At 35.9% G+C, this 25736-nt stretch overlaps 1 protein-coding gene and 1 pseudogene across 3 annotated transcripts in view; both read left to right on the forward strand.

Annotated features, from left to right (window-relative positions):
- Positions 1-25736, forward strand: part of NRDC (nardilysin convertase) — a 102261-nt gene that overhangs the window by 18216 nt on the left and 58309 nt on the right. For 2 of the 3 annotated variants that reach the window (XR_570652.2, XM_008699210.2), the window contains exons 2-6: positions 16690-17017; positions 20025-20158; positions 21087-21156; positions 21312-21393; positions 22247-22400. Coding sequence is in view for 2 of the 3 variants with exons in the window: in XM_008699210.2 (XP_008697432.2) it covers positions 16690-17017; positions 20025-20158; positions 21087-21156; positions 21312-21393; positions 22247-22400 (768 nt within the window). In the remaining variant the exon portion in view is untranslated. The remainder of the gene's footprint in view (positions 1-16689; positions 17018-20024; positions 20159-21086; positions 21157-21311; positions 21394-22246; positions 22401-25736) is intronic. The other variant, XM_008699211.2, reaches the window with a different exon arrangement.
- On the forward strand, positions 12325-12956 carry LOC103670722 (annotated as a pseudogene).

Genomic DNA, 25736 nt, shown 5'->3' on the forward strand with positions numbered 1-25736 from the left:
AACTGTGATCGGACACATCAAGTAATTGATCAACTGTTTTGTCGTACCTTTATTCCTCAGTCTAGAATGAACATTCTTCAGTGTTAGGAAATTTTCTTGAAAAAAAAATTTTTTTTTCTAGTTCCCCTTTGTTTTCTTTTGAAACTATTATATGATACCAAGGAACTGGTGAAGTGTGGAGGGACTTTACTATGGGAAACTCTGAGAGCCAGCACGGGCTGGTGACATAGGTGAGAGGTTTGCAGTCAAGGGGTCTGCAGTGGACCCAGGTGGAATCTTTCTTCCCTTACCTCAAGGCACAAAAAACTCAGCTTCTTTCTCTACCTTTTACTCTTCACTGGAGGAGTGATTTATCTGATTAATGAGTGCAGTAGAATTAACTGGGGCATGCTCAGTTTAACCTCTTCATCTCTTGCTTCATTCCAGCCTGCAGCCAGCCAGTGCTTTGGCGTATTCTTGTCCAATACAGTAAACTGAGTGCAGGATAAGCTCTGTCTTGGGGGAAAATAGTTCTGTTCTGGTGGATAACTTTAATTCATAGTGTCAGCAAGCCATTTTCCAAACCACTTTCAAGCCATGTTCTTCAACCTACCTTTTTCTCAAAGATAGGGCTGACATTTTCCTCCCCGTTTATCTATTCTCTGTATCTTTCTTGTTTGATTCTGAAATTAAGTGGGGAAGAGAGGTGCTTTTTTTTTTTTTTAAAGAGTTTATTTATTTATTTAGAGAGAGGGTGCAAGTTGGGAGAGGGGCATAAGGAGAGGGAGAAAAAAATCTCAAGCAGACTCTGAGCCGAGTGAGGGGCTCAATCCCAGGACCCTGAGACCATGATGTGAGCTGAAATCAGGAGTCAGACACTTAACCAACTGAGCCACCCAGGTGCCCTGAGAGGAGCCTTTAAAAAATATGGTAAACAGGAGTGCCTGGGTGGCTCAGTTGGTTAAGCGTCTGCCTTCAGCTTGTCATGATCTCGGGGTCCTGGGATCCAGCTCCCCATTAGGCTTCCTGCTCAGCAGGGAGTCTGCTTCTCCCTCTCCCTCGTGGCCTCCCTCTCCACTCGTGCTCGCTAGCTCTCTTTCAAATAAGTAATCTAAAAAACTGTAAACTATACACAACATAATTTACCATTTTAATAATTTTTAAGTGTACAGTTCAGTAGCATTGTTTATGTTCACATTGTTGTGCAGCTGTCACCACCATCCAGCTTCAGAACTTTTCATCTTGTCAAGCTGAAACTCTGAACTCATTAAACAATAATTCCCCATTTCCTCTTCCCTCCCAACCCCTGGCAACTATCATTCTTTCAGTGAATATGACTGCTCTAGGTAACTCATAAAAGTGAAATCGTACAATATTTGTCCTTTTGTATCTGGCTTACATCATTTAGTGTATCTTCAAAATTTATCCATGTTGTAGCATATGTCAGAATTTCTTTTAGTTATTTGTCAGAGAGAGAGAAAGAGAGAGCACAAGCAGGGGAAGTGGCAGGCAGAGGGAGAAGCAGTCTCCCTACTGAGCAAGGAGCCCAATGCGGAACTCCATCCCAGGACTCTGGGATCATGACCTGAGCCAAAGGCAGATGCTTAACCAACTGAGCCACCCAGGGGTCCCGATTTTTCCTTCCTTTTTAAAGCTGAATAGTATTCCATTGTATGTATATACCACATTTTGTTTATCCATTCATCTGTTGATAGACTATTGGCTTATTTGCATCTTTTAGCTGTTGTGAATAATGCTGCAGTGAATATTGATTCACAAATCCTCTTTGAGTCCCTGCTTTAAATTCATTTGGATGTATATTCAGAAATGGTATTGCTCAACCATTTGTGTTTTCCTATTGTATTAATATTGCTGTGTAATAATTTACCTCACAATTTAAGTGACTCAAAGCAACAATGATTTATTACTTCTTAAAATTCTATGGGATAACTGGGCACTTTTTGTGCCTGGGGTCACTTGTGTGACTGCATTCATTTGGTGGGTTGGTTGGAGCTAGAGTCCCTAAGATGGCTTCAATCACATTTGGGCCTTGGTGAGGACAACAAGAAAGTGGGCCTTCTCTTTGCTCGCTATCTCTCCTTATTCAGTGTGGCTTGTATTACTTTATGTGACAGCTGAGTCCCAAGAGAATAAAGGCAGAAGCTGCAAGACATCTTGAGGCCTAGACTTCAGGACTCACACATCAGTTTCACTACAATGTATAGGACAAAACGTACAAACCTAGCCTAGACTCAAGGGGTCAGGTGAAATAGTCTCTAACTCTTGTGGGAAGATTAGCCAGGTTAATAAGTGGGGTCATTATTAAAATGCTCAGTCACACCTAATAACCTAACGGCTGATCCATAGCGAAGGAACTTTGAGAAATGGGGAAGGAGTGCCATTTGGGGAGCAAAATGTACTTCTGGTGAGTCTTAAATGGGATGGCTTGGTATTATGTCTTAACAAGTAAAGAGGCATGTGGGTTTTTTGAGCTTGTTTATTTGCAGGAGCTATATTGTACCATGCAGTTTTTTTGTTTGTTTTTAAACAGTTGTATGGTTAGCTTTAAACCGATGGAGCTTGGGCCTAAGAAGGCTTTAGTTGACTCAGGCAGGTCATATCAGCTTTACTGTGTGGGCTCTTTTAACTTCAGAGCTGCAGCTGGCCTAGAATTACAGGCAAAGTGCTAAACAGGGATTTGATTTTTTAAAGCTTTTTTCGGCATAACAGTACTTAATGTTTTTATTGGTTTCTTGAGCCAGGCCTGCAGTTTTAAACTGCAAAGATGTCTTAAATTCCAAATGTGCTGTAGAGTAATTAATGACTAAGGCACTAGACTTAAATTGTTAATTCCAGATCTAGACAGACAGTGGCTCTTTAGATTAAAAGAGGGTATTTGGGAGGGCTTACTTTGTAACTATGTAACTTGTCATCACCCTCCCCATATCCACCATGTGGTCTCAAGTATTTTTGGATTTCAGTATGTGAGCTCTTAACTGGTAATTTTAGTGACTATAAGTGGATTGCTTCACAAAAGATTAGCTTGTTAAGGAACAAATAAAAATGCATGGGTGGACACTTTATTATAGAATAATACCGTACTCTTAATTGTTGGAATGGTTTGAAAAATCTACTTTAGTCTTCAGTGCCAGTACAGGAGCAATGGGAAAATGAAACCAAATAAAGGAAGACAGATTGCATAAGCTAGAGGAAGAGAAGTTTTCTTAGAGAAGGAGCGACATCTTATATACATATAAATATTTGAGGCTACATGGTTTGGGGGCACATAATGACAGTTTATGTAATTACGAAGTTAGCACCCCAAGTATCCTCTTTTGACCTAAAATGACTTAGCACTATCTATCTAGGCCTAGAAATAGCAATTTAAGCCTGGAACCTGTGTCACTATTTTCTCTCTATATATAGGAAAATGAGGTCTTGAAGGCTTTGTAGTATGCTATGTTATGGCTGGCTATAGGATAACTTATTTGCACATTCATCTATCTGTGGATAGTTGGGTGATTTCTAGTTTTTCTCTATCAAACGTTGTTTCAGTGAACACTCTTGACATACCTTTGTACGTGTATATGAATATTTCCATGACATACCTAGAAATGAAATTACTGGGTTAAAGGTATGCAGAGTTTACATTAAAAAAATAGGTATAGCCATATTTCCATATAAAAACAGTATACCAATTGAGATTTATAAACAGTATGTGGGAATATTCTCTCCCCTTGTCAGTATTGGATGACATTAATTTTTATTTATTTACTTAGCTAATTTGCTGGATGAAAAATATTTTATTGTTTTAATTTGGTTATCTTTGATTTCTAGTGAGTTTCAGCATCATTTCATTTTTTGGTTGTCTTGTATTTCTTCATGAGATGTTTGTATATCTTTTTAAAACCGGTTTTCATTACTTTTGTTTCTTTGCTCATTGATGTGAAAGAACTTTTATATATTATTAATCTTTTCTCAGTACAGGCATACCTTATTTTGTTGTGCTTTGCTTTATTGCACCTCACAGTTATTGCATATTTTTTACAAATTGAAGGTTTGTGGCAACTGTGTGTCAAGCAAGTCTATCAGCGCCATTTTCTAGCAGCATTTGCTCACTTTGTGTCTCTGTGGTAATTCTCAAAATATTTTAGACTTTCTCATTATTATATTATGGTGATCTGTGGTCAGTTATCTTTATTTATTTATTTATTTATTTAGAAAAAGATTTTATTTATTTATTTGACAGAGACAGCCAGCGAGAGAGGGAATACAAGCAGGGGGAGTGGGAGAGGAAGAAGCAGGCTCCTAGTGGAGGAGCCTGATGTGGGGCTCGATCCCAGAACGCTGGGATCACGCCCTGAGCTGAAGGCAGACGCTTAACGGCTGCGCCACCCAGGTGCCCCTGTGGTCAGTTATCTTTAATACTACTATTGTAATCGTTTCGGGATGCCACAAAGTGTGACCATATAAGATGGCAATATAGTTGATAAATGTGTGTGTTCTGATTGGTCCGCTGACTGGTCATTCCCCTGCTCTCTTCCTCCTCCTTGGGCTTCCCTAATCCCTGAGATACAACAATATTGAAATTAGGCCAATTAATAACTTTACAGTGACCTCTAAGAGTACAAGTTAAAGGAAGAGCCCTGTGTCTTTCACTTTAAATCAAAAGCTAGAAACAATTTTAGTGAGGAAGGCATGTCAAAAGCTGATATAGACTGAAAGCTAGATTTCTTGAGCTGGTTAGCCAAGTTGTGAATGCAATTAAAAGTACTACTTCAGTGAATACACAGATGATAAGAATGATAAAAAAGCAAAACAGCCTGAAATGGAGAAAGTTTGAGTGTTCTGGATAGAACATTATTTCCTTAAATCAAAGCCTAATCCAGAGCAGGGCCCTAACTCTCTTCAATTTTAAAAAGGCTGTGAGGTGAGGAAGCTGCAAAAGAAAAATTTGAAGTTAGCAGAGGTTGGTTTATGAGGTTTAAAGAGAGAAGCTGTCTCCATAAGATAAAAGTGCAAGGTGAAGGGGTGCCTGGTGGCTCAGTTGGTTAAGTGTCTGCTTTCTACTCAGGTCATGATCCCAGGGTCCTGTGATTGAGCCCTGCATTGTCTTTTGGGCTCACTGCCTAGCAGAGGAGTCTGCTTCTCCCTCTCCCTCTGCCTCTCCCCCTGCTCGTGCTCTCTCTTTCACTCACTCTTTTTCAAATAACTAACTAACTAACCAACTAACTGAAAAAAACAAAAAGTATGAGGGAAGCAGCAAGATGTAGAAGCTGTGGCAAGTTATCCAGAAGATCCAGTTTAGATAATTAAGGAAGGTGGCTATGCTAAACAACAGATTTTCGCAGTGTAAATGAAACAGCCTTCTGTTGGAAGAAGATGCTATCTAGGACTTTCATAGCTATAGAGGAGTAGTCAGTGCCTGGCTTCAAAGGATAGGCTGACTCATGTTAGGAGCTAATGGCAGCCGATGACTCTAAATTGAGGCCAGTTCTCAGTTCCCATTCTGAAAATCCTAGGTCCCTTAACAATTACACTTAATCTACTCTGCCTCTGCTCTATAAATGGAACAACAAAGTCTGGATGATAGCAAATCTGTTTACAACCATGGCTTACTGAATATTTCAGCCTACTGTTGAGACTTACTGCTTAGAAAAAAAGGATTTTTAAAAATATTACTGCTCATTGGCAATGTACTTGGTCACCTAAGAGCTCTGATGGAGATGTACAATGAGATGAATGTTGTTTTCATGACTGCTAACACAGCATCCATTCTGCAGCTCATGTTTGAAGGAGTAGTTTTGACTTGTAAGTCTTACTATTTAACAAATAGATTTTGTAAGGCTGTAGCTGCGATACATACTGATTCCTCTGGTGGATCTGGGCAAAGTAAATTGAAAACCTTCTGGAAAGAATTCAGCATTCTAGATGTCATTGAGGACATTTGTGATTCATGGGAAGAGGTCAAACTACCTGCAAATACATGAGCAGGAGTTTGGAAGAAGTTGATTCCAACTGTCATGGATGACTTTGAGGGGTTTAAGATTTCTGTGGAGGAAGGAACTGCAGATGGGGTGGAAAGAGGAAGAGAACTAGAAGTGGAGCCTGAAGGTGGCACTGCGTTGCTGCCATCTCATGATAAAATTTGAATGGATGAGGAGTTGCTTCTTATGGATGAACAAAGAAAGTGGTTTCTTGAGATAGACTGTACTCCTGGTGAAGATGCTATGAAGATTGCTGAAAGGACAACAAAGCATTTAGAATATTATATAAACTTAGTTGATAAAGCAGAAGCAGGGTTTGAGAAGATTAACTGTAATTTTGAGAGAAATTCTGTGGATAAAATGCTGTCAAAGAGCATTGCATGCTACAGAGAAATCCTTTCTGAAAGGAAAAGTCAGTTGGTGCAGAGGCAACTTCATTGTTGTCTTATTTTAAGAAATTGCCTCAGTTAACCCATCCTTCAGCAACCACTACTGTCGTCAGGCAGAAGCTGTGGACATTGAAGCAAGACTTTCCACCAGCAAAAAGATTATGACTCACTGAAAGTTGGGTGATGATTAGCATTTTTTAGCAATAAAGTACTTTTAAATGAAGGTATGTACTTTTTTTTTTTTAAGCATTAGATATAATGCTGTTACACACTTAATGGATGACAGTATAGGGTAAACAAACATTAAGTTATATACACAGGGAAACCAAAAAGTTCATTTGACTTGCTTTATTGTAATATTTGTTTTATTGTAGCAGTCTGGAACTGAACCTACAGTATCTCAGAGATATGCCTGTATACAGATTGCTCTTTGATTTTGTTTATGATGCTTTGGTTTAGAAAAGTTTTAAATTAGAATATAGTGAAATCTTTCTATTTTTTTTCCCTTTTATAAACTTCTGGATTTTGTGTCTTGTTGAGCACAGATTTTCTTCACCCCAATATTATAACAAGATTTCCTCTTAAATACTTAAAAAAACAGTTTTAGAACATTTTTTCCTTTTAGCTCTATAGTCTCTCTGAAATTTATGTGTTGAGTGTAAGGAGGTGGATATGTTTTTTTTTTTTCCTCAAATGGATCGCCTATTGTTTCAGCATCATTAATGAATCATAAATGGTGTTGCAACAGTATTATAAACACTGCTGTTTCTAGAGTGTCCTTTCATTGATCTGTAAGTGTTCCTGTACCAGTATACTGTTTGATTTCAATTGATTTAAAAATTTATATTTTTATAATTGGTAAGGCCATTTCCCCTCATTGTTTTCCATTTTCAAAATGTTCTTGCCATTCATGTGACTCTTCTCCACATGAATTTTGGAATCAGTGTGTATGTCATGATCCACAGAAAATCTTGTTGGGTTTTTTTTTTTAACTGGCATCGCCTTGAATTTAGAGATTCATTTGGGAATGTCTGTCTTTGGGAATTTGTATCTTTACAGTATTGGGTTTTCCCATTCAACAGCATGGTATGACTAGTTAGGTCTTCTATTTTCTTCTGCAATTTCCTAGTTTTCCTCATGTCGATTGTGTTGAGTAGTAGTGAAAAGAATGGGTTCTAGTGCCATGCTGCTTGCGTTCAGTCTCTGCTAAGCTTGGGCAAATGAAAAACCCATTTTGTTTTTCAGTTTCCTCATCCATGAAATGGGAGTAATAATAACTCATTAGGGTTATTGTGAGGATGAAATGGTTAAGACATATAAGTTAACACATTTAATATGTTAGCTAATGTTAAGATAATATTTAGGTATTTTATAGTTTCTGTTTTTGTGAATAGGGTCTCATATTTAAATCTCATTTTAATTGGTTATGTTTGGTATATAGGAAAGTTCATGATTTTTTTGTTCATGGCTCTTGATTTGGATACTTTGCTGAACTCTGTTTAGTATTAATATTTTTGTTTTGTTTTTCTAAGTTCTCGTATTCTCTAGGTAATTGTATATTTTGCAGTGAATTGTTTTAACTTTCAATATTTTTGCCTTATTTATGTATTTATATTTTGGATCATTTTTTCATTGACTAGGACTTTCAATACAGTGTTGAATAGAAGTGATGATAAAGGGGCGTATGGGTGGCACAGCGGTTAAGTGTCTGCCTTCGGCTCAGGGCGTGATCCCGGCGTTGTGGGATCGAGCCCCACATCAGGCTCCTCCGCTATGAGCCTGCTTCTTCCTCTCCCACTCCCCCTGCTTGTGTTCCTTCTCTCACTGGCTGTCTCTATCTCTGTCAAATAAATAAAGTCTTTAAAAAAAAAAAGTGATGATAAAGGGCATTTCTTTTTCATGACTCTTTAAATAATTTGATATTGATTTATGAAAGTTAACCCTCTATAAAGCTAAGGCCTTTATGTGTGTGTTCTTATTTTGTTAACTAATGGGTTTTGGATTTTTATTAAATTACTTTTATTATACAAATAATAAATTAACATTTTTATTACAAAAGATTGAAAAAGTACAGGAATTACGGAGTACAGAGAAATTATAAAGCATGGAAGTTCTTTTGTATGCTGCTCTACTTTTATTCCTCTCTCTCTGTATGTAACTGTTACATCTGATTTCTAGTCTTTTTTTTTTTTTTTTTAAGATTTTATTTATTTATTTGACAGAGACAGCCAGCCAGTGAGAGAGGGAACACAAGCAGGGGGAGTGGGAGAGGAAGAAGCAGGCTCCCAGCGGAGGAGCCTGATGCAGGGCTCGGAGGAGCCTGATGCAGGGCTCGATCCCAGAACTCCGGGATCCCGCCCTAAGCCGAAGGCAGACACTTAATGACTGAGCCACCCAGGCGCCCCATGGTTTGTAGTCTTTTAATTCTTTTGTAATACCATTATATACATTTGATGTGTACATATGTACACATACTTTTATTTAGTTTTATAAAAATAGGTGTTAGATTTTCATTTAGTGGATATTAAGTACCTATGGTGTATCAGCCATTAACCTTATTTTGTTCATTCAGCAGATATTTCTTAAATGTTTCCTAAGTGCCTAACAATGTCTCTGGTGCTATGGTATATCTGTGAGGAAAAAGAATAGCTCTGCTCTCAGAGCTAGTATTCTAAAGGTGTAGATAAGAGAAAGGAAGGAAAGGAGGAAGGAAGGAAGGAGCCAAGTGTTGATAAATGGTGTGAAAAAAAGTTAAAGTAGGATAAAAGAGGATAGGATTGGGGTGCTGATTTATTATTTTAAAAAATGTCTACTTTTTAAAAAGATATATTTATTTATTTTAGAGAGCGCATGCAAGCAAGGGGAGGGGCAGAGGGAGAGAGAGAGAAAATTTCAAGCAGACTCCGTGCTGAGCACAGAGCACGAGTCAGGGCTCAGTCCCACGACCCCGAGACCATGATCTGAGCCAAATGCAAGAGTTGAATGCTTAACCAACTGAGCCACCCAGGCACCCCGTGTCTTCTAATAATTTATGAAATTTTCTGATCTGCTAGCAGTGTCCTTTTCTATTTTCTGAGTCTGTCATGATTTTATTCTCAAACAAAACCAAAACTAAATATAACCACAAAAGTTTTTTGCTATTTACATGTGATTTTTGGTATGAAAGTAGATAAATCCATATGTTCAGTCTTTCATCTTAAGCCAGAGGCTCCTTTCCTTGTCTTTGCACATTAGTCTTCCCAGTTTCTACTAGACTGACTTTTTCTTTCTTTTTTTATTAGATAAATTTGGCATGTAACATTGTGTAAATTTAAGGTGTAAGGCGTATTACTCTGATACATTTATATATTGAAATATTGCTGATGTAGTGATGTTTTGTCACATTACATAATTATAGTACAGTATTGTCTACATTCATTATATTGTGCACAAAATCTCTATGACTTATTCACTATTCATTATAAGTTTGTATCCTTGAACACCATCACTCTTACCTCCTACCCCCACCCCATCCCCTGGCAAGCGCTATTTTACTCTCTTTTTTACAGGTTTATCTTCTTTGGGTACCACATATAAGTGATATCCTACGGTACTTGTTTTTCTCAGTCTGACTTATCTCCCTTAGCATAATGTGTTCAAGGTCTAACCATTTTGTCCTTTCTTATGGCTAAATAATATTCCATTGTGTATATATGCCACATCTACTTTATCCCTTCATCCATTGATGGGCATTTGGGTTGTTTCCATATCTTGGCTATTATGAATGGTGCTGGAATAATCATGGGAATGCAAATATCTTGTCGAATTCCTATTTTCATTTCCTTTAGGTATATACCCAGAAGTGGAAATCCTGGATCACATGGTAGATCTATTTTTTAATATTTTGAGAACTCTCCACATTGTTTTTCATAGTAGTTGGACCAATTACATTCCTACCAACAATGTTGAAGGGTTTTCTTTTTACCACATTCTCACCAGCACCTTTTGTCTCTTGTCTTCTTGATGATAGCTGTTCTAAGGTGTGAGGTAAGATCTGTGGTTGTTTGGATATGTATTTCCTGGGTAACTATGATGTTGAGCATCTTTTCATGTGCCTATTGGCCATTTTGTTGTTCTCTTTGGAAAAGTGTCTACTTAGTTCTGCCCATTTTTTAATTGAATTGTTTTTATTGTTATTAAGTTGACTGTGTTCTTTATATATTTTGGATATTAACTCCTTATCCAATATATGGTTCGTAAAATTTTTCTCCTGTTCTGTAGGTTGTCTTTTCATATTGTTTCTTGGGCTGTACAGACGCTTTTGGGTTTGATGTAGTTCCATTTGGTTATTTTGCTTTTTTGAAAAAAAGATTTTTAAAATTTATTTGAGAGAGAGAGAGCATGCATGGAGTGGAGGTGCAGAGGGAGAAGGAGAAGCAGACTCTCTGCTGAGCAGGGAGCCTGATGCAGGGCTCAATCCCAGGACCCTGGGATCATGACCTGAGCCGAAGGCAGATGCTTAACCGACTGAGCCGCACAGGCACGCCTCTGATTTCTTAATACATGTGTTTATTGCTATAAACTGTCTTCTCAGAACTGCTTTTGCTGTGTCCCACAATATTTGTTATATTGTATTTCCATTTTCATTTGTGTTGGGATATCTTTTTTCTCTTTTGATTTTTCCTTTGACCTAATTGTTTAGATGTGTCTTTTTTAGTTTCCACGTATTTGTAGATCTTCTCACTTTCCTTTTGTTGCCGATGTCTAGTTTCATACCACTGTGGTCAGAGAAGATGTTTGGTATGATTTCAGTCTTGAATTTGCTAAGATTTGTTTTGTAGCCTATCATACGATCTATCCTGGAGAATGTGTGTTCTGCTGCTGTTGGATGGAATGTTCTGTATGTCTGTTAAGTACATTTGTTGTTCTTTTTTTTTTTTTGGTTATTTATTTATTTATTTATTTATTTATTTATTTGTCAGAGAGAGAGAGAGAGAGTACAAGCAGGGAAAGCGGCAAGGAGAGGGAGAAGCAGGCTCCCCGCCAAGCAGGAGCCTGACACGGGGTTTAATCCCAGGACCCCAGGATCATGACCTGAGCCAAAGGCAGACGCTTTACTGACTGAGCCACTTAGGTGCCCCAGTACAATTGTTCTTAAGTGTGGTTCAATTCGAGTATTTCCTGTTGATTTTCCCTCTGGACGATCTACTCATTGCTGATAGTGGGGTATTGAATTCTCCTATAATTATTGTATTGCTGTCTATTTTTCCCTTAAGATTTGTTACTATTTGTTTGATATATTTTGTTGCTTGAGTGTTGGGAGCACACGTATTTATGATTGTTATATCTTCTTGATGAGCTGACATCTTTATCATTGTATAATGACTTTACTTTGAAGTCTGTTTAGTCTGATGAAAGTTTGGCTGTGGCTGCCTTCTTTTGGCTTCACTTTGAGCCCATGTGGGTTTTGTTTTGTTTTTTGTTTTTTAACCTGTGTATGTCTTTAGAGCTGAAATGAGTCTCCTGTAGGCAGCATATAGTCAGGTCTTGTTTTTTTTTTTTTTTTTTTTTTTGTTTGTTTGTTTGTTTTTTGCTTTTTTGTTTTTTTTATCCATTCAGCCACACTTAGCCTTTTGATTGATGAGTTTAATCCATTACCTTAAAGGGGGTTATTGATATGTGAGGATTTACTACTGTGATCTTATTTTTTTCCTTCTGGTTATTTTGTTTCTCCATTGTTTCTTTTTCCTTCTGTTTCTGTCTGCCTTTGTAAGTTGGTGGTTTTCCATGGTGATTTGTTCAGTCTCTCCTTTTTTTATGTTTGTGTCTCTGAAGTAGATTTTTGCTCTGTGGTTATCATGAGGTTTACAAACATAAAACATTTCATAGATAGGGCAGGAGGAGTGACAGTGGCCAGGCAGCCCAGCTTCAAGAAAGATTTCTGCGCCTGTGGCTGCAGGCACCTGGTGCATGCCTGCCCCACCACCATGATGCTCTAGAGGAAGGTCAGCTGCACTGAGGGGGTGGCAAAGGAGGAGCTCAAGAGGAGGTCATCAGCCTGCTCCTATAAAAGTGGAAATGAAGCCAAAAAAGGCAGCAGGAAAGGATAAATCTTCAGACAAAAAAGTGCAAACGGGGAAAAGGGGAGCAAAGGGAAAACAGGCTGAAGTGGCTAACCAAGAAATGAAGACTTACCTGCAGAAAATGGAGAAACTGAAAATGAGGAGAGTCCAGCCTCAGATGAAGCAGGAGAAAAAGAAGCCAAGTCTGATATCATACATACACCATGTCTTATCAGTGGTCCCTGTCTCCCTTCTTGTACAATCCAGAGGAATATATTTTTTTAAAGATTTGTTTATTTGTTTCAGAGAGAGAGAGAGAGAGAGAACATGCACACAAGTGAGTTGGGGGGAGGGACAGAGGGAGAGAATCTTCAAGCAGACTCCCCACTGAGCAAGGAGCCTGTTTTTTGGGGGGGTAGGGGCTGGGTCTCACGACCCATGAGATCATGACTGGAGCCAAACTGAAGAGTCGGAAGTTCAACCGACGAACTGAGCCACCCAGGCTCCCCCAGAGGAATATTTTTGTCAACTATTTTATAAATGCAAAGTTTTTTAGTAGCTCTAGAAATATTTTTAAGAAGGAGGGAACCCCCCCATCACATTTTTTAAATGTAAATTTTTTTTCTTTTTTTTAAGAAGTGAAACTATTTTCTGGTTGCTTATTTTTTGGTACAACCAGAAAATAGTGGGTTATTGAATGCTGGAGGCCTTAATTGTTTTGGGTATCAGCTCAACGTTCCATAGATGGGGTAGTTTTTTTTATACAATAAAAACAAACATACCAAATAGTAGTTTGGGGTCAGTTGTACATTTAGTATGTCTTGAACATTTAAAATTACATCTCTTCCCATGTTGTTTTTGGTACAGTTGTTTCCTAAAGAAAACCACTCCTTGATCTTGGCTCTCCCTGTCAGAATTTTGTACTCTCTGTAACATCTCGGTTGTGGTAGTTCAGTTTTTCTAGTTATTTTGTTAATGTGCTGTGCAAGATTGAAAAATTTGAGCATGTAGTGTATATGATATTAAATTGTGAATTAATGCAACTTAATGTAACAGTGTATCAACATTTGAAGATATGGGTACTTGATATACTTTTAAGGAAAATTTGCCTCTAGATTTTAAGCTAGAAGGTCACTGGAATAACTTTTGGAAAAGAATCACAGTTACATGGTTTTTTAGATTTTTGGTACGTATGTTAAGAATTGTACAAATTGAAATGTCTGTACTGATCCTCAGAACAACCAATAAAAACTTAATTATGAAAGAAAAAAATTTTGTAGATAAAAAGTCCTTTTTCTTCTGATACCAATTTATCTTCATTTGTCTGTAAAGTTTCCATCACTTAACTGTTCCCTTTTTATATTTTTGTTATCACAATTACCTCTTTTTATGCTGTGATTTTGTTACTTAGTCGTAATAGCTATAGTTATTTTTAATGCTCTTTTCCTTTAATTTTTATGTTATAATTAAGAGTTTAACATATTCTAAAAAAGAATTGCAGTTTTCTAATTCTATATCACCTTAATTAGAGTTTAGTGTACTTAGGTCTTTTCGTTCAGCTTGAAGAGCTCCTTTCAGCATTTCTTTTAAGGCAGATATAGTGGGTCTCGTGGTGGTAAACTCCCTTAGCTTTTGTTTGTCTGGGAAAGCCTTTATTTCTTTTCCACATCTGGAGGATAACTTTGGCAGATAAGAGTATTCTTGGCTGACAGTTTTCATCTTTCAACATTTTGAATATGTAATTCCATTCTCTCCTGGTCTGTAGATTTTCTGCTGAAAAATCTGATAGCCCAATGTGGGTTCCTTTGTAGGTTACTGTCTTTCTTTTCCCTAGTAGCTACCTTAAAAATTTTTTTTTAAATCATTGGCTTTTGACCGTTTTATTAAAAAAAATTTTTTTTAAAGATTTTATTTTTAAGTAATCTCTACCCCGAATGTGGGGCTTGAACTCACAACCCTGAGATCAAGTGTTCCATGCTCTACTGACTGAGCCAGCCAGGTGCCCCTCAACAGATTTAATGTAATGTGTTTTGGAGAAGGTCTTTTTGCATTGAGATAGATGTTCTATTGGCTTTGTGGACTTGTATATCCAGTTCCTTTTCCAGGTTTGGGAAGTTGTCAGCTATTATTTTGTTAAATAAACTCGCCGCCTACATCCTCTCTTTTTTCTTGAATACCGATTATTCTTATGTTGGCTTTTGTAATGAAGTTTAATAGTTTTCATTGGGTTTCTTCACTTTTAAAAAATCTTAGTTCTCTCTTCTTTTCCACCAGAATCATTTCTAGAGTCCTATCTTCGAGCTTGTTAATTCTCTCTTCCATCTCTCTGCTCAGTTTCTAGTACAGTCTCATACCTGATGAATTGATTTCTTCAGCTCTGGATTTTTTTTTTTTTTTTTTTTTTTTTTAGAATTTCAGTCTCTTTGGTAAAGTACTCCTTATGTTCATTCATTTTCTTTCTGAGATCATTGTATTGCCTGAGTTTTTTGTAACTTGTTGAATTTCTTTATAATATTTTGAATTCTTTATCAGATGCAATATTCCATGTCTTTGGGTTCAGTTGCTAGAAAATTGTCATTTCCTTTTGTGATAAAGTATGTTTTTTTGGTGGTGTTTGATGACAAGTGCTTCTGCTTCAGCACTTAATTAGCAAACACCTTTTTTATTTAGACAAGGTTTTGTTTACTTTGATTTTAACAGTTTAGTAGTCTGGTAAATTAGGAGCCGCCTTTTATTTTCCAGAAGGTGGCACTAGTACACCAGAACTGATTTATTGCTAAGGTTGGAAGCAGACGATTTAGAAAGAGGGAGAGAAGGAAGGAAGGAAAGAAGAAAGGAAGGGGGGCGGAGGCAGGAAGGAAGGGAGGAAGGAAGGAGGCAGAGTTGGGGGGGGAGGTGTACACTTAGCATTTGAGGCTTTGAGTATGCCCACAGCCTGGGAGGAGGATCCTCCAGTTGGGGTACCCAGGAGTCTGTGAGTGGTCTCCTTTCCTGAACCCAGGACACACAACAGGAGACATTTTCTTTCAGTCCTGGTTGTTGGCCTACTTCTCTACTTCTCTTTCCTTTCCTTCCCTGCAGTCATTGCTGTTACTCCTCAGAGCAGTGGGTCCCTCCAGCTGCAGAATTCTCAGCTGGGCAGACCTCCACCCACCATATTGACCTTCTGCCTCTTCTGCCAGAAACATTGTGCTGTTCTGCTGCTGGACCTGCTGACACCGGCTCCCACAGCCTCTCCATGGCCCAGTCTATCTACCCACTTTGAGTTACATGGATGGATGTCTGTGGTTTCTTGGTTTGCTGTGCAGAGGCAGTTTTTTTCAGTTATGGAAGTCGATTAGTTGTAAATGAAAGGGGAGAGAAAAAAGAAACAACTCATGGAGCTGTAGTACTTATGTCATTTCCAAACCTTTTTCATCTTGAAGGCTCAAGTTAAGTGTACCTTGCTTCAAGGGCTTCCCTTACTGCTTCCTTCTTTCTAACATTCCATGTTTAGCTCTATCATTCTGGATTGTACTGGCATAATTGCATCATATTTTACCAGACAGTGAATGAGTGATGTGATAAATGTGGTTTTATTAACTAAATGTAGCATGGTAGCTGATACATTAAAGGCTGCTAAGTAAATGCTATTTCATAACACATGAAAAAATAAGTATAAACAGGAGAAGTTTATAGTAGGCACCCTGTTACCAAACTAGCGTGGCAGTTTTACTAATAGGATAGTCATTTCCTGCTAGGCTACCAGTCTGTGGACTTTTTTTAAGTCCATAAAAGCAGTTCTGGAAATTGGTATAAAATATTAAATACATTTTACCAAAGGGAAGGGACAGAGTTTAAAAATATGAGATTTTGCTTTAATATTTAAGCTGACCTGACTGCTCTGTGTATTGAGTGATGTATTTCTGTTAGGTTGAGTCTTCTGGTATGGTAAAATGTTTGTTAAGTACTTATAAATTAAAGAAATAGTAAGGGAAGCTGAGTTGTGTGTTCGTTGTCTGTGTTTAACTTCTAAAATTTGGTTTTTGAACAGGTAAATGTATTTTCATAGTTCAGAATTAAAAAATACAGTGAGGTGTCTCTTATCTTTTCTCTTTAGCTACTCAGAAACTGATAAGCTTTTGAGATTTCCCCGCTGCAGAAACAACCAATTTTATTAATATAAACATAGTGTTGGCTGTGTATGTGTAGGTACTTTTGTTTTTTTTTTAATTCTGCTAGGATGATCATTTGTGTTGGTGTGTGTAATGAATACTGACTCAAAATGTTTTGTGATTTTTTTTCTTTCTTTAGATACATCAGATTACGCAATGGCTTGCAGGCACTTTTGATTTCAGACCTAAGTAATATGGAAGGTAAAACAGGAGATGCAACAGATGATGAAGAAGAAGAGGAAGAGGAAGAAGAGGAAGATGATGATGATGATGATGGCGACGACGACGACGACGATGATGAAGATTCTGGAGCTGAAATAGAAGATGATGATGAAGAGGGTTTTGATGATGAAGAGGAGTTTGATGATGATGATGAGCATGATGATGATGATCTTGATACTGAGGATAATGAATTGGAAGAATTAGAAGAGAGGGCAGAAGCTAGAAAGAAAACCACTGAAAAACAGGTGTGAATCTTGTCTATTATTATGTCTTTTTCTAATTTGGGAATTCTTTGGGGTATTCCTAAACTCATGTTTTATTTCTTAATGTCCAAAAGTAAGTGTATATTCATTTTTTGATCTTCAGTAAAGGTCTATTTATTCTGTATAAAAATACCATTTTAAAAACATTTTGCTCGATTATAAAGGTATAGAAGCTTATTGTAGAGATGAATGGAAAATTTTAAAAAATGTAAAAATCACTCATAATCATAACTCAGAAGTAATCACTGGTAATATTGGAGGATTTGTGTAATTCTTAGCATGGAGTAGAGGGTAAGAGAGTATATTATCTTTGGAGACACTGGAAAAAGAAAAGAACAAGGCAGTATAGAGTCCTCACCTGGGCCTATGGTTCTGAGAGTCCTCACGGGTAATTTCTGTTTGGTAATTTCACGTGTTTTTATCTCTTTTTACGGGACAGCACCAAGTAATTTGGAGGAATTGAAATAAAAATGGGCAGTTGAGCTTAGTGTAATATATATAGTTGACTGTTGAACAACATGGGGTTTAAGGGTACCAACCTCCTGTGCAGTTGAAAATCCTTGTATAACTTTTGATTCCCCTAAGATTTAACTACTAATAGCTTACTGTTCACTGGAAGATTTACTGATAAGATAAATAGTTGATTAACACACATATATTTTTTTTAAATATCTTGTTTATTTGAGACAGTGTGAGAGAGAGAGAGCACAAGCAGGGGGGAGGAACAGAGGGAGAGGGAGCAGCAGACTCTTTGCTGAGCAGGGAGCCCAATGCGGGGCTGTATCCCAGGATTCCAGGATCCTGGGATCATGACCTGAGCCGAAGGCAGATGCTTAACCAATTGAGCCACCCACATGCCCCAATTAACACATATTTTGTGTATGTATTATGTACTGTATTCTTATAATAAAGTGAGCTAGAGAAAAGAAAACATTATGAAGAAAATCATAAGAGAAAATACATTTACAATATTGTATTTATTGAAAAACATCAAAGTTAAGTGGACCTGGGCAGTTCAAACCTGTGTTGTTTAAAGGTCAAGCATAATAACAGTAAGTAACTATATCGATAGGGCTTGATAAGGAGAATTTCCTTCTCTGGATATCTTTGAAAGAATGCCTCTGTTTTACAGTGGGGAGTACCTATATTAGAGGATAATATATTTTGGAGACATTACAGTGGAATCGGTCAGCAAATGATTGTTAAAACTAGTTTCTTGACTATCGATAATACATTCAACATTATATAGTCAACATACAAATGAAATAAGGTTCATATTATTAAGACTAAAATCTAGATGTCAAACATATTATACCATAAGGTGGTCAGCCCTCAGAGATATAAAGATGTGAAAATACAGGTAGTAGGTATGCTATAAATCCTTTTGTTGATAGTCACTCTTCCTGGAAAAATTATTTTCTTAAGATTTTACCAGTTTTTTCACTAAGTCGTTGGGGGAATTGGGTCATATTTTTAAGAATTTTGCCCCTTGCTGTATATATTATGAATGGTGCCTGTTTTGGGGTAACATGATAGGACAAGCGGTTATAGTTGGAAAACTTTAGCAATAAAAGTGAAAATACTGAAAAGAAAATACTCGATACTCTTAATAAGGTCTTTACGAATAAATTGGGAACTAATACATTAACTAATACTAATTTAAAATAGACTTCATAATTCCAAATAAGCAATAATGGAAAGGAAGAAATTGTAAAAGTCACAGAGTAGAAAGAACACTGACAGGAAACCTGAGTTCTAATTCTGGCTCTGTCTCTATCTGGATGGTTTTATGCCTTCTCATTTTCTCATTTCTAAAACAATAGGATTAGATTATTTACGTAATTTTTTTAAAGTTTTTTTTTTTCCTCAAGTAATCTCTCTACCCAACGTGGGACTCAAAATTACTTGATCTCGTGATTAAGAGTTGCATGATCTACCGACTGAGCCAGCCAAGTGTCCCTAGATTATATACATAATTTTTAAGGTCCATTTTAGCTCTAAAACTGATTATGTCATAACTTCATAACTGAATATTTCCTATCTAAAAGTGTCTTTCTGTATCTATCTATTAACTTTTCCCATGCTTTGGACTTCTTTATATCTCCTGTCAACTGATAAGCAAAACTCTAGGGTTAAATTAAAAGCTTGTATTGATAGCCAGTTTTATTGTCAAGACGTAATAAAATACCTTAGATTTATATAGCAGTTGTGAACCCCTTTGACAACAAAGATGTGTATCCAGTATTTTGGTACTCCTTTTTATTTTGCTTAGGTGCATCAAACTCTTAAGTGTTTACTTTTTCTGGAGCATCAAGATCAGATTGTAGTGATCATTTAAAAATGGCTTAGATGCTGCCTTTCTTTTTTGAAAACTCAGTATGATATATTCCCTTATGAGGTATTGATAGCTAATGTTCTGTATCATATTAGAAAGGAATGCAGGAACCTAATATAGTTTGAAGATGAAATCAAATTGTTTTTTCAGATGCAGTGGTTACACTTGTGAAAGGAAGGGTCCTATGATTGTAACATTGGAAATGGTTTATGTTCATCGACTGAATAAGTTTCTGCAAAGGAGAAATAAAGTTAGGGAGTCAGGATAAGAGGTGTCTTAAGAGTAGTTTAGGGTTTTGCAGTGCTTTTATGATTTAATTTTTTTTTGAAAAATGTGGACCTTGTTTAAGGTAAATATGAGAATTAATAAAAGAAGTGGAAAGAAATAATTTTGAGGTTTTTGGAGAACATTTACCTAATTAAGAAATTAACTACTTTTCTGAGGATCACTTGGATCCCCCTCCATTTTCCTCCTCCCAAAAGGAAGTTGTTCTTGATCTGAAAGGTTTGATAAGTTAACAAGATTGAAATTTAAGTATGATATATACAGAATTAATGATTTGTTCAGGGTTTTCTTAAGTCAGTTCTCAAATATGAATTTCTCAAGCATGAATTTCTTGGGTAGATAATTCTCAAGTATGAATTTCTTTTCTAGCAATCGCAGAGCCTGTTTTTGCTGTGGTCAAAGCTGACTGATAGACTGTGGTTTAAGTCAACTTATACAAAAATGTCTTCAACCCTGCTGGTCGAGACAAGAAATCTTTATGGGGTAGTTGGAGCTGAAAGCAGGTTAGGCACCTATTAAACATCACAGAACAGGTTAGACTGTGGTTTGAAGAAGTGGATATTCCCCCATGTTTTAACTGAGTTTATGTGCCTACGCCTTCAAAATGGGATTTACAGTATCAAACGAGGCTGTTTGGTTCTTCTAAAAACATATTTTCATTTTCTGACACATGGTTAGACCTTATACCAGGTACATGCAATTTCTTAAAAGTTCTCTTTCTAAAAGAGTAACCATTTATCAAAATGGTCTTTGATGCCAAATATGTTAGCCTTTTAAAATTGACATTTGAAAAATTGGGGGAAGTTAATAATTCAACTTCCTATCCTCAAGGATTCAAATTGACTATTTTCCTCTCCTGTTTTGTGTCGTTTTATTTACAGTGACATAATGGTATGCCGTAATCATTTTAAGTGTAGTATACCTAATCATTTCTGAGTTGTATACCTAATCATTTTTAAGTGGTATACCTCTTGACCATCTGTTTTGTTAAAAACTCTGATTGGCCCAAGGTATTGGGAGAATATCTACTGATATATGTATTCTACATATGAAGAAATGAAGAACTAAAAAAGCCTCTTTAAAGTTCTATACATTTTTAATAAAGATTTTCTTTTTTAACCATTTACTTATCTTTATTAGATGTTTTCCTGACATGTTTATACCCTGTTTTAATAAAAACAAAATTTTCTGAAAAAACTGAGAAGTGTTACATTTAGTAACTGAGTTACTGAACACAGTCTTTAATTGCTAAGAGATCTTTAGAGATAATCTACCTAGATACATTACTTCTGCAGATTTCCGAAATCTAATAAATCAGGAAATATACTTGGTTCAGAACTCTGAAATGCTGGCAGGAAATGATATTTGGGTGGGCTGGCTAGTCCCCTTTCCTTTTTTTTTTTTTCTGTCTGTTTCTGCTTTTTTCCTTAGGTCTGCACCTGTTCAGCATTTGGCAGGATGGCAAGAGGAGGAGCAGCAGGGTGAAACTGACACAGTTCTGGTGAGTTTCACTTTGCTGCTCCTCCTGATACTCAGGGAAAGAATTTTGTTACTTTCTGTTGGAAAACATCCATCTCCAAGTGAATCCTTAATATGTGATGACAGAATTATTCCTTTACGATTGACTCACTATTGTGTGTGTTCTACTTACTCCAGTCTGCAGCTGCTCTTTGTGTTGGAGTTGGGAGTTTTGCTGATCCGGATGACCTGCCCGGGCTGGCACACTTTTTGGAGCACAGTAAGATCTTTGTAAAATATCATTCCTGAGTGTGTTTTTTCTTCCAAATTTGTATGAATTAATTTCAAAGATAAGTAACTGGTTTGATAGAAGTGTGATATGTTTAACAAGAGAAAAGGCTAAGAAAAATATTTATGAATATCATAGGGGAAGACTTAATTTTAATCTCCTTAACCATACTAGTTTTGTGGATTAGGATGAAACCACTTAGAATATTTTAAAATGTAGATTTTATTATTGTTCAGGTATGCTAAGGCCAGTAGATCAGGAGACAGTTTCCTGTCTCTGGGAATCTAGTCTTTAACTTTGGGAAGGGCTATCTCTTCCAGGGTTAGCAAGTCCCCAAGATGTCAAAGCATTAGAAATGCAGAAAATAAAAATACATAATTCATATCAAAACAAAACAAAATCTTCAGTTTAACTATGAATGTACCTAAATAAAACCTGTGTGGATGCTATATAGATATAAATATTTAAATCTATACTTGTTTTCCTGAATTATTTATATTCTGATTTTCTAAGCTAACTGAGGGTAACCTTCTCTCTTTAGGAGTTATTATAATAACAGTTAATCTGCATACATGCTTATGTTTGCATTTTAACCTTTTTACAAATAAAATGTTTCTTTAAAAATAAAATGCTTAGTTTTTTTAAGTATAAAACTAATACATGAGCGTTATAGAAAATTACAAAAACAGAAATATAATGAAGAAAGTAAGTATCCAGACACAGCCATTGTTAACATGTTGGTATATTTTCTTCCAGTTTTTTTGCATTTGAGAAATTTTATCCTTGATAATAAAAACATTGTCTATATCTTTGTGTTCTGTGACTTTGTGTTCTTTCCATTTAGTGGTATTCATGGGTAGTTTGAAATATCCAGATGAAAATGGATTTGATGCCTTCCTGAAGAAACATGGGGGTAGTGATAATGCTTCAACTGATTGTGAACGTACAGTCTTTCAGTTTGATGTCCAGAGAAAATACTTCAAGGAAGCTCTGGATAGGTAACTAACTCAAAATGTATTTTAATTATCTAATGACATTTTACAAATGAAAATATTGGACATTAATCCCTGGTATTTCTTTTTAAGCAGTACTCTGATTCTGTAGAATTGTCATAGTACTCTATTTGGAGAAATGAGCAAACTATTAAATGCCCTTGGCTCCTGTTCTGTAACACTCAGTCTTTGTATTGAAGATTAAATTGAAACCCTTAAACCCTTGGAGTTTCATAAATATAATCTCTGTTGGCTCATTATTGCAATTATTTTTCTAACTTAGAGAATATGGAAAAACAAGCAAAAAAGGGATATGATTGCTTCTAATTTTATAATCTAAAAATAACTATGGTTAATGTTTGGTATATAGCCATCTATATTTTTAAATGTATATGGGATCATATTATTCATATTTTTTATATTTTAATTTTAAGTTTTAATTCCAGTATAGTTAACATACAGTGTTAAGTTCATTTCAGGTGTACAGTATAATGATTCACCAATTCTATATATTATTACTCAGTGCTCATAAATGTACTTATAAGTGTACTTGTAAGCACTTAAAAATGTACTCTTAATCCCCTTAACCTATTTCACCCATCCCTCCCATCCACCCTCCCTCTGGTAACCATCTATTTGTTCTCTGTAGTTAAGAGTCTGTTATTTGATTTGTCCCTTTACTTCCTTTTGTTCATTTGTTTTGTTTCTTAAGTTTCACATATGGGTGAATCCTTTCATATTTTTAAACAAGGTATATCATTTTTATACATCATTATATAATATATAAAATATAATAGTAAGGGATTGTGTGTTATTTTTATTGTATAAGAAGTACCATAATGTGTTGAACAAGTTACATATGATTGGGTAGTTGAATTGTGTTCAGTTTTCTGGTATCTGTAATGCTGTGATGAGTATCTTAATCTTTGTGTAGATTTTTAATGATTTCTTTTAATTAAGTTCTAGGAAGTAAAATTGCTGACTATATTTTCATGTGGGGTTTTTTTTTTTTTTTTTTGCATTTATATTTGTAAGCCTTTTTTTTTTTTTTTAAAGCTTTTGGTACTCACTGCAAACTGGTTTTCCAGAAAGCTTATGTCCGTGCATTAGTAGAGTTTTGATATCACAAGGTTACAGACCAAAGTCACACTAGAAAAAAGGAGTCACTTCATGCCAAATTCTATTTAAGATTGAAATATAAAAAAAGAAATCTTGAATTTGACCAGTATTATTTAAGCCTTTGAGGGCAGAGATTTTTGTCTATTTTTTGTTGATATCTCTCTAGCATCAAGAATTTGACAGATATGCAGATACTTGTTGAATGAATTAATACTGTTTCTTTATAGAAAAAATTACCATAAATGACCAGAAAATTCTCAGAACATGGCACAAGTTCAGTTTTCTTAAAGAAATTGTCTGTTCCCTTAAGAGATTAATTTGACTCTGAAAAATCTTTTGGGTAAAATTCCCATAAGTTGAAAGCATATACCATTATTTTCAACGGAATAAATATGTGTTCCTGAAAACCCAAATTAACAACTCTTTTGCTAAAACAATGTGAAAATCCCATTAAAATTGACACTGTTACTTTGATAACATTATAATAAGATATGACATTCTGGTTTTTCTTCATTAATCTCTAATATGGCTGTCTACCTTGTTCATTGAGTTATTTTATAGCTGTTTTTAATTGTATACTTAAGGACATGCTCATAGCACATACATTTGATACTCAGTGTTTCTGTAATTAAACATTTAATTCCAAAATAACAAACGGATAGGGACAAAATAAATCAGTGAAGGCAGAGCAAGTGATACTAAAGGTTATCTTTCCTATGAACTTATAAAATCAGGAATACTCTGAGGGTGATTGCATGTTTGCTTATTTCAAGGTTCTTAGCTACTTAGGTTCACAAAATCCAAACAGGTCTTTGTATGTGTGAAGAAATCTTAAGCATTAGTTAAGTTGAATTCTCATGACTATATTTGGTTACAAAAACAAAGATAACCCCCAAAACAAACAAACCAACAAACCCCCCCCTAAATAACACAATTTGGTTATATCTAAATATAAAGAAAGAAAAAGCCCATTTTATTGGAAAAAAGATTAGGCAAAGGATATGAATAAATTCTGATCACCTCAGATTTGATGAAATGTGGTGTCAAGTTCAGTTAAAGAACTTGATTCATTTCTTCGTTCTATACATTTTTGATTTAAGGACTGCTTTACGAAATCAAAAGATATTTACATACTTGTTTCTACTTACAGAAAAACCCCTACCAGATTAAAAAGAAGAATTCTATCATAATAGGAGAAATTAATAAGAATATCAAATCATGAATTTATGACAAATGATAGTGGTAGAGCATTAAGTATTGCATATACTATAATAAGTATGATAATATTATACTTCTACAATTACTAAGGAGTAAAATGTCTTTGGTTCGTTTGCAGAAGACTCATATAGCATGTATTGAGTGCCAGTATTTTTTAATAGGTCAGTAAACTCCAATTCCTTCACACAGGTGACTGTGTGATCATTTGGATCACTGGTATCTTGGATCATTTAAGTAAAAGTTGAGGAAATGACTGAATTTTTACTCCATTGAGTAACTGAGAATGGAAGCTGCTTTTGCCCTGGTGGCATTTGCTAATTTCAATAAATTTGGACTTGGCTTTATCAGTATTTCAGGGCAAGGGCAAAAAATATCAAAGCCCTGGATGTCCACAAAGTGGGATATCTAACAGGAGACCCTCATAATAAGCTGGGACTCAGGTTGAAGAAATGGATCAGCCATCCAAAGGAATTACAGCCTGTTTTCAAAATGCCTGAGTTTTCTGGTGAACTTCAAGCCTTAGTTGTGATTAACACAGTCCAGAGCTGCTAGTGTTTTCAGATCCCTGAGAGAAGCAAGCACAAATTCTTTAAAAAGAAAATCCTTCCATTGATGGATAAATGGAGGAAGAAAATGTGAAATATCTATAGATAGATGTAGACAATGGAATATTATGCAGCCACGAGAAAGAAGGAAATCTTGACATTTGCAACAATGTGGATGAACCTAGAGGACATTAAACTAAGTGAAGTAAGACACACAGAAAAAGACAAATACTGTATGATCTTACGTATGTGGAACCAAATAAATAAATAAATAAAAATTAAAAATGGAAAAGAAAGAAAAAATCCAAGTTCATAGAAACAGAGTGGAATGGTGGTTACCAGAGACCGGATACTGCAGAGATGGGGAGATGCTGGTCAAAGGGCACACCTTCAGTTAACGAGATGAATACATTCTGAAGATACAATGTTCAGCATGGTGACCATAATAATACTGTAATGT

Source organism: Ursus maritimus, unplaced genomic scaffold (assembly GCF_017311325.1).
Source record: "Ursus maritimus isolate PB19 unplaced genomic scaffold, ASM1731132v1 scaffold_12, whole genome shotgun sequence".
NCBI lineage: Eukaryota > Metazoa > Chordata > Mammalia > Carnivora > Ursidae > Ursus > Ursus maritimus.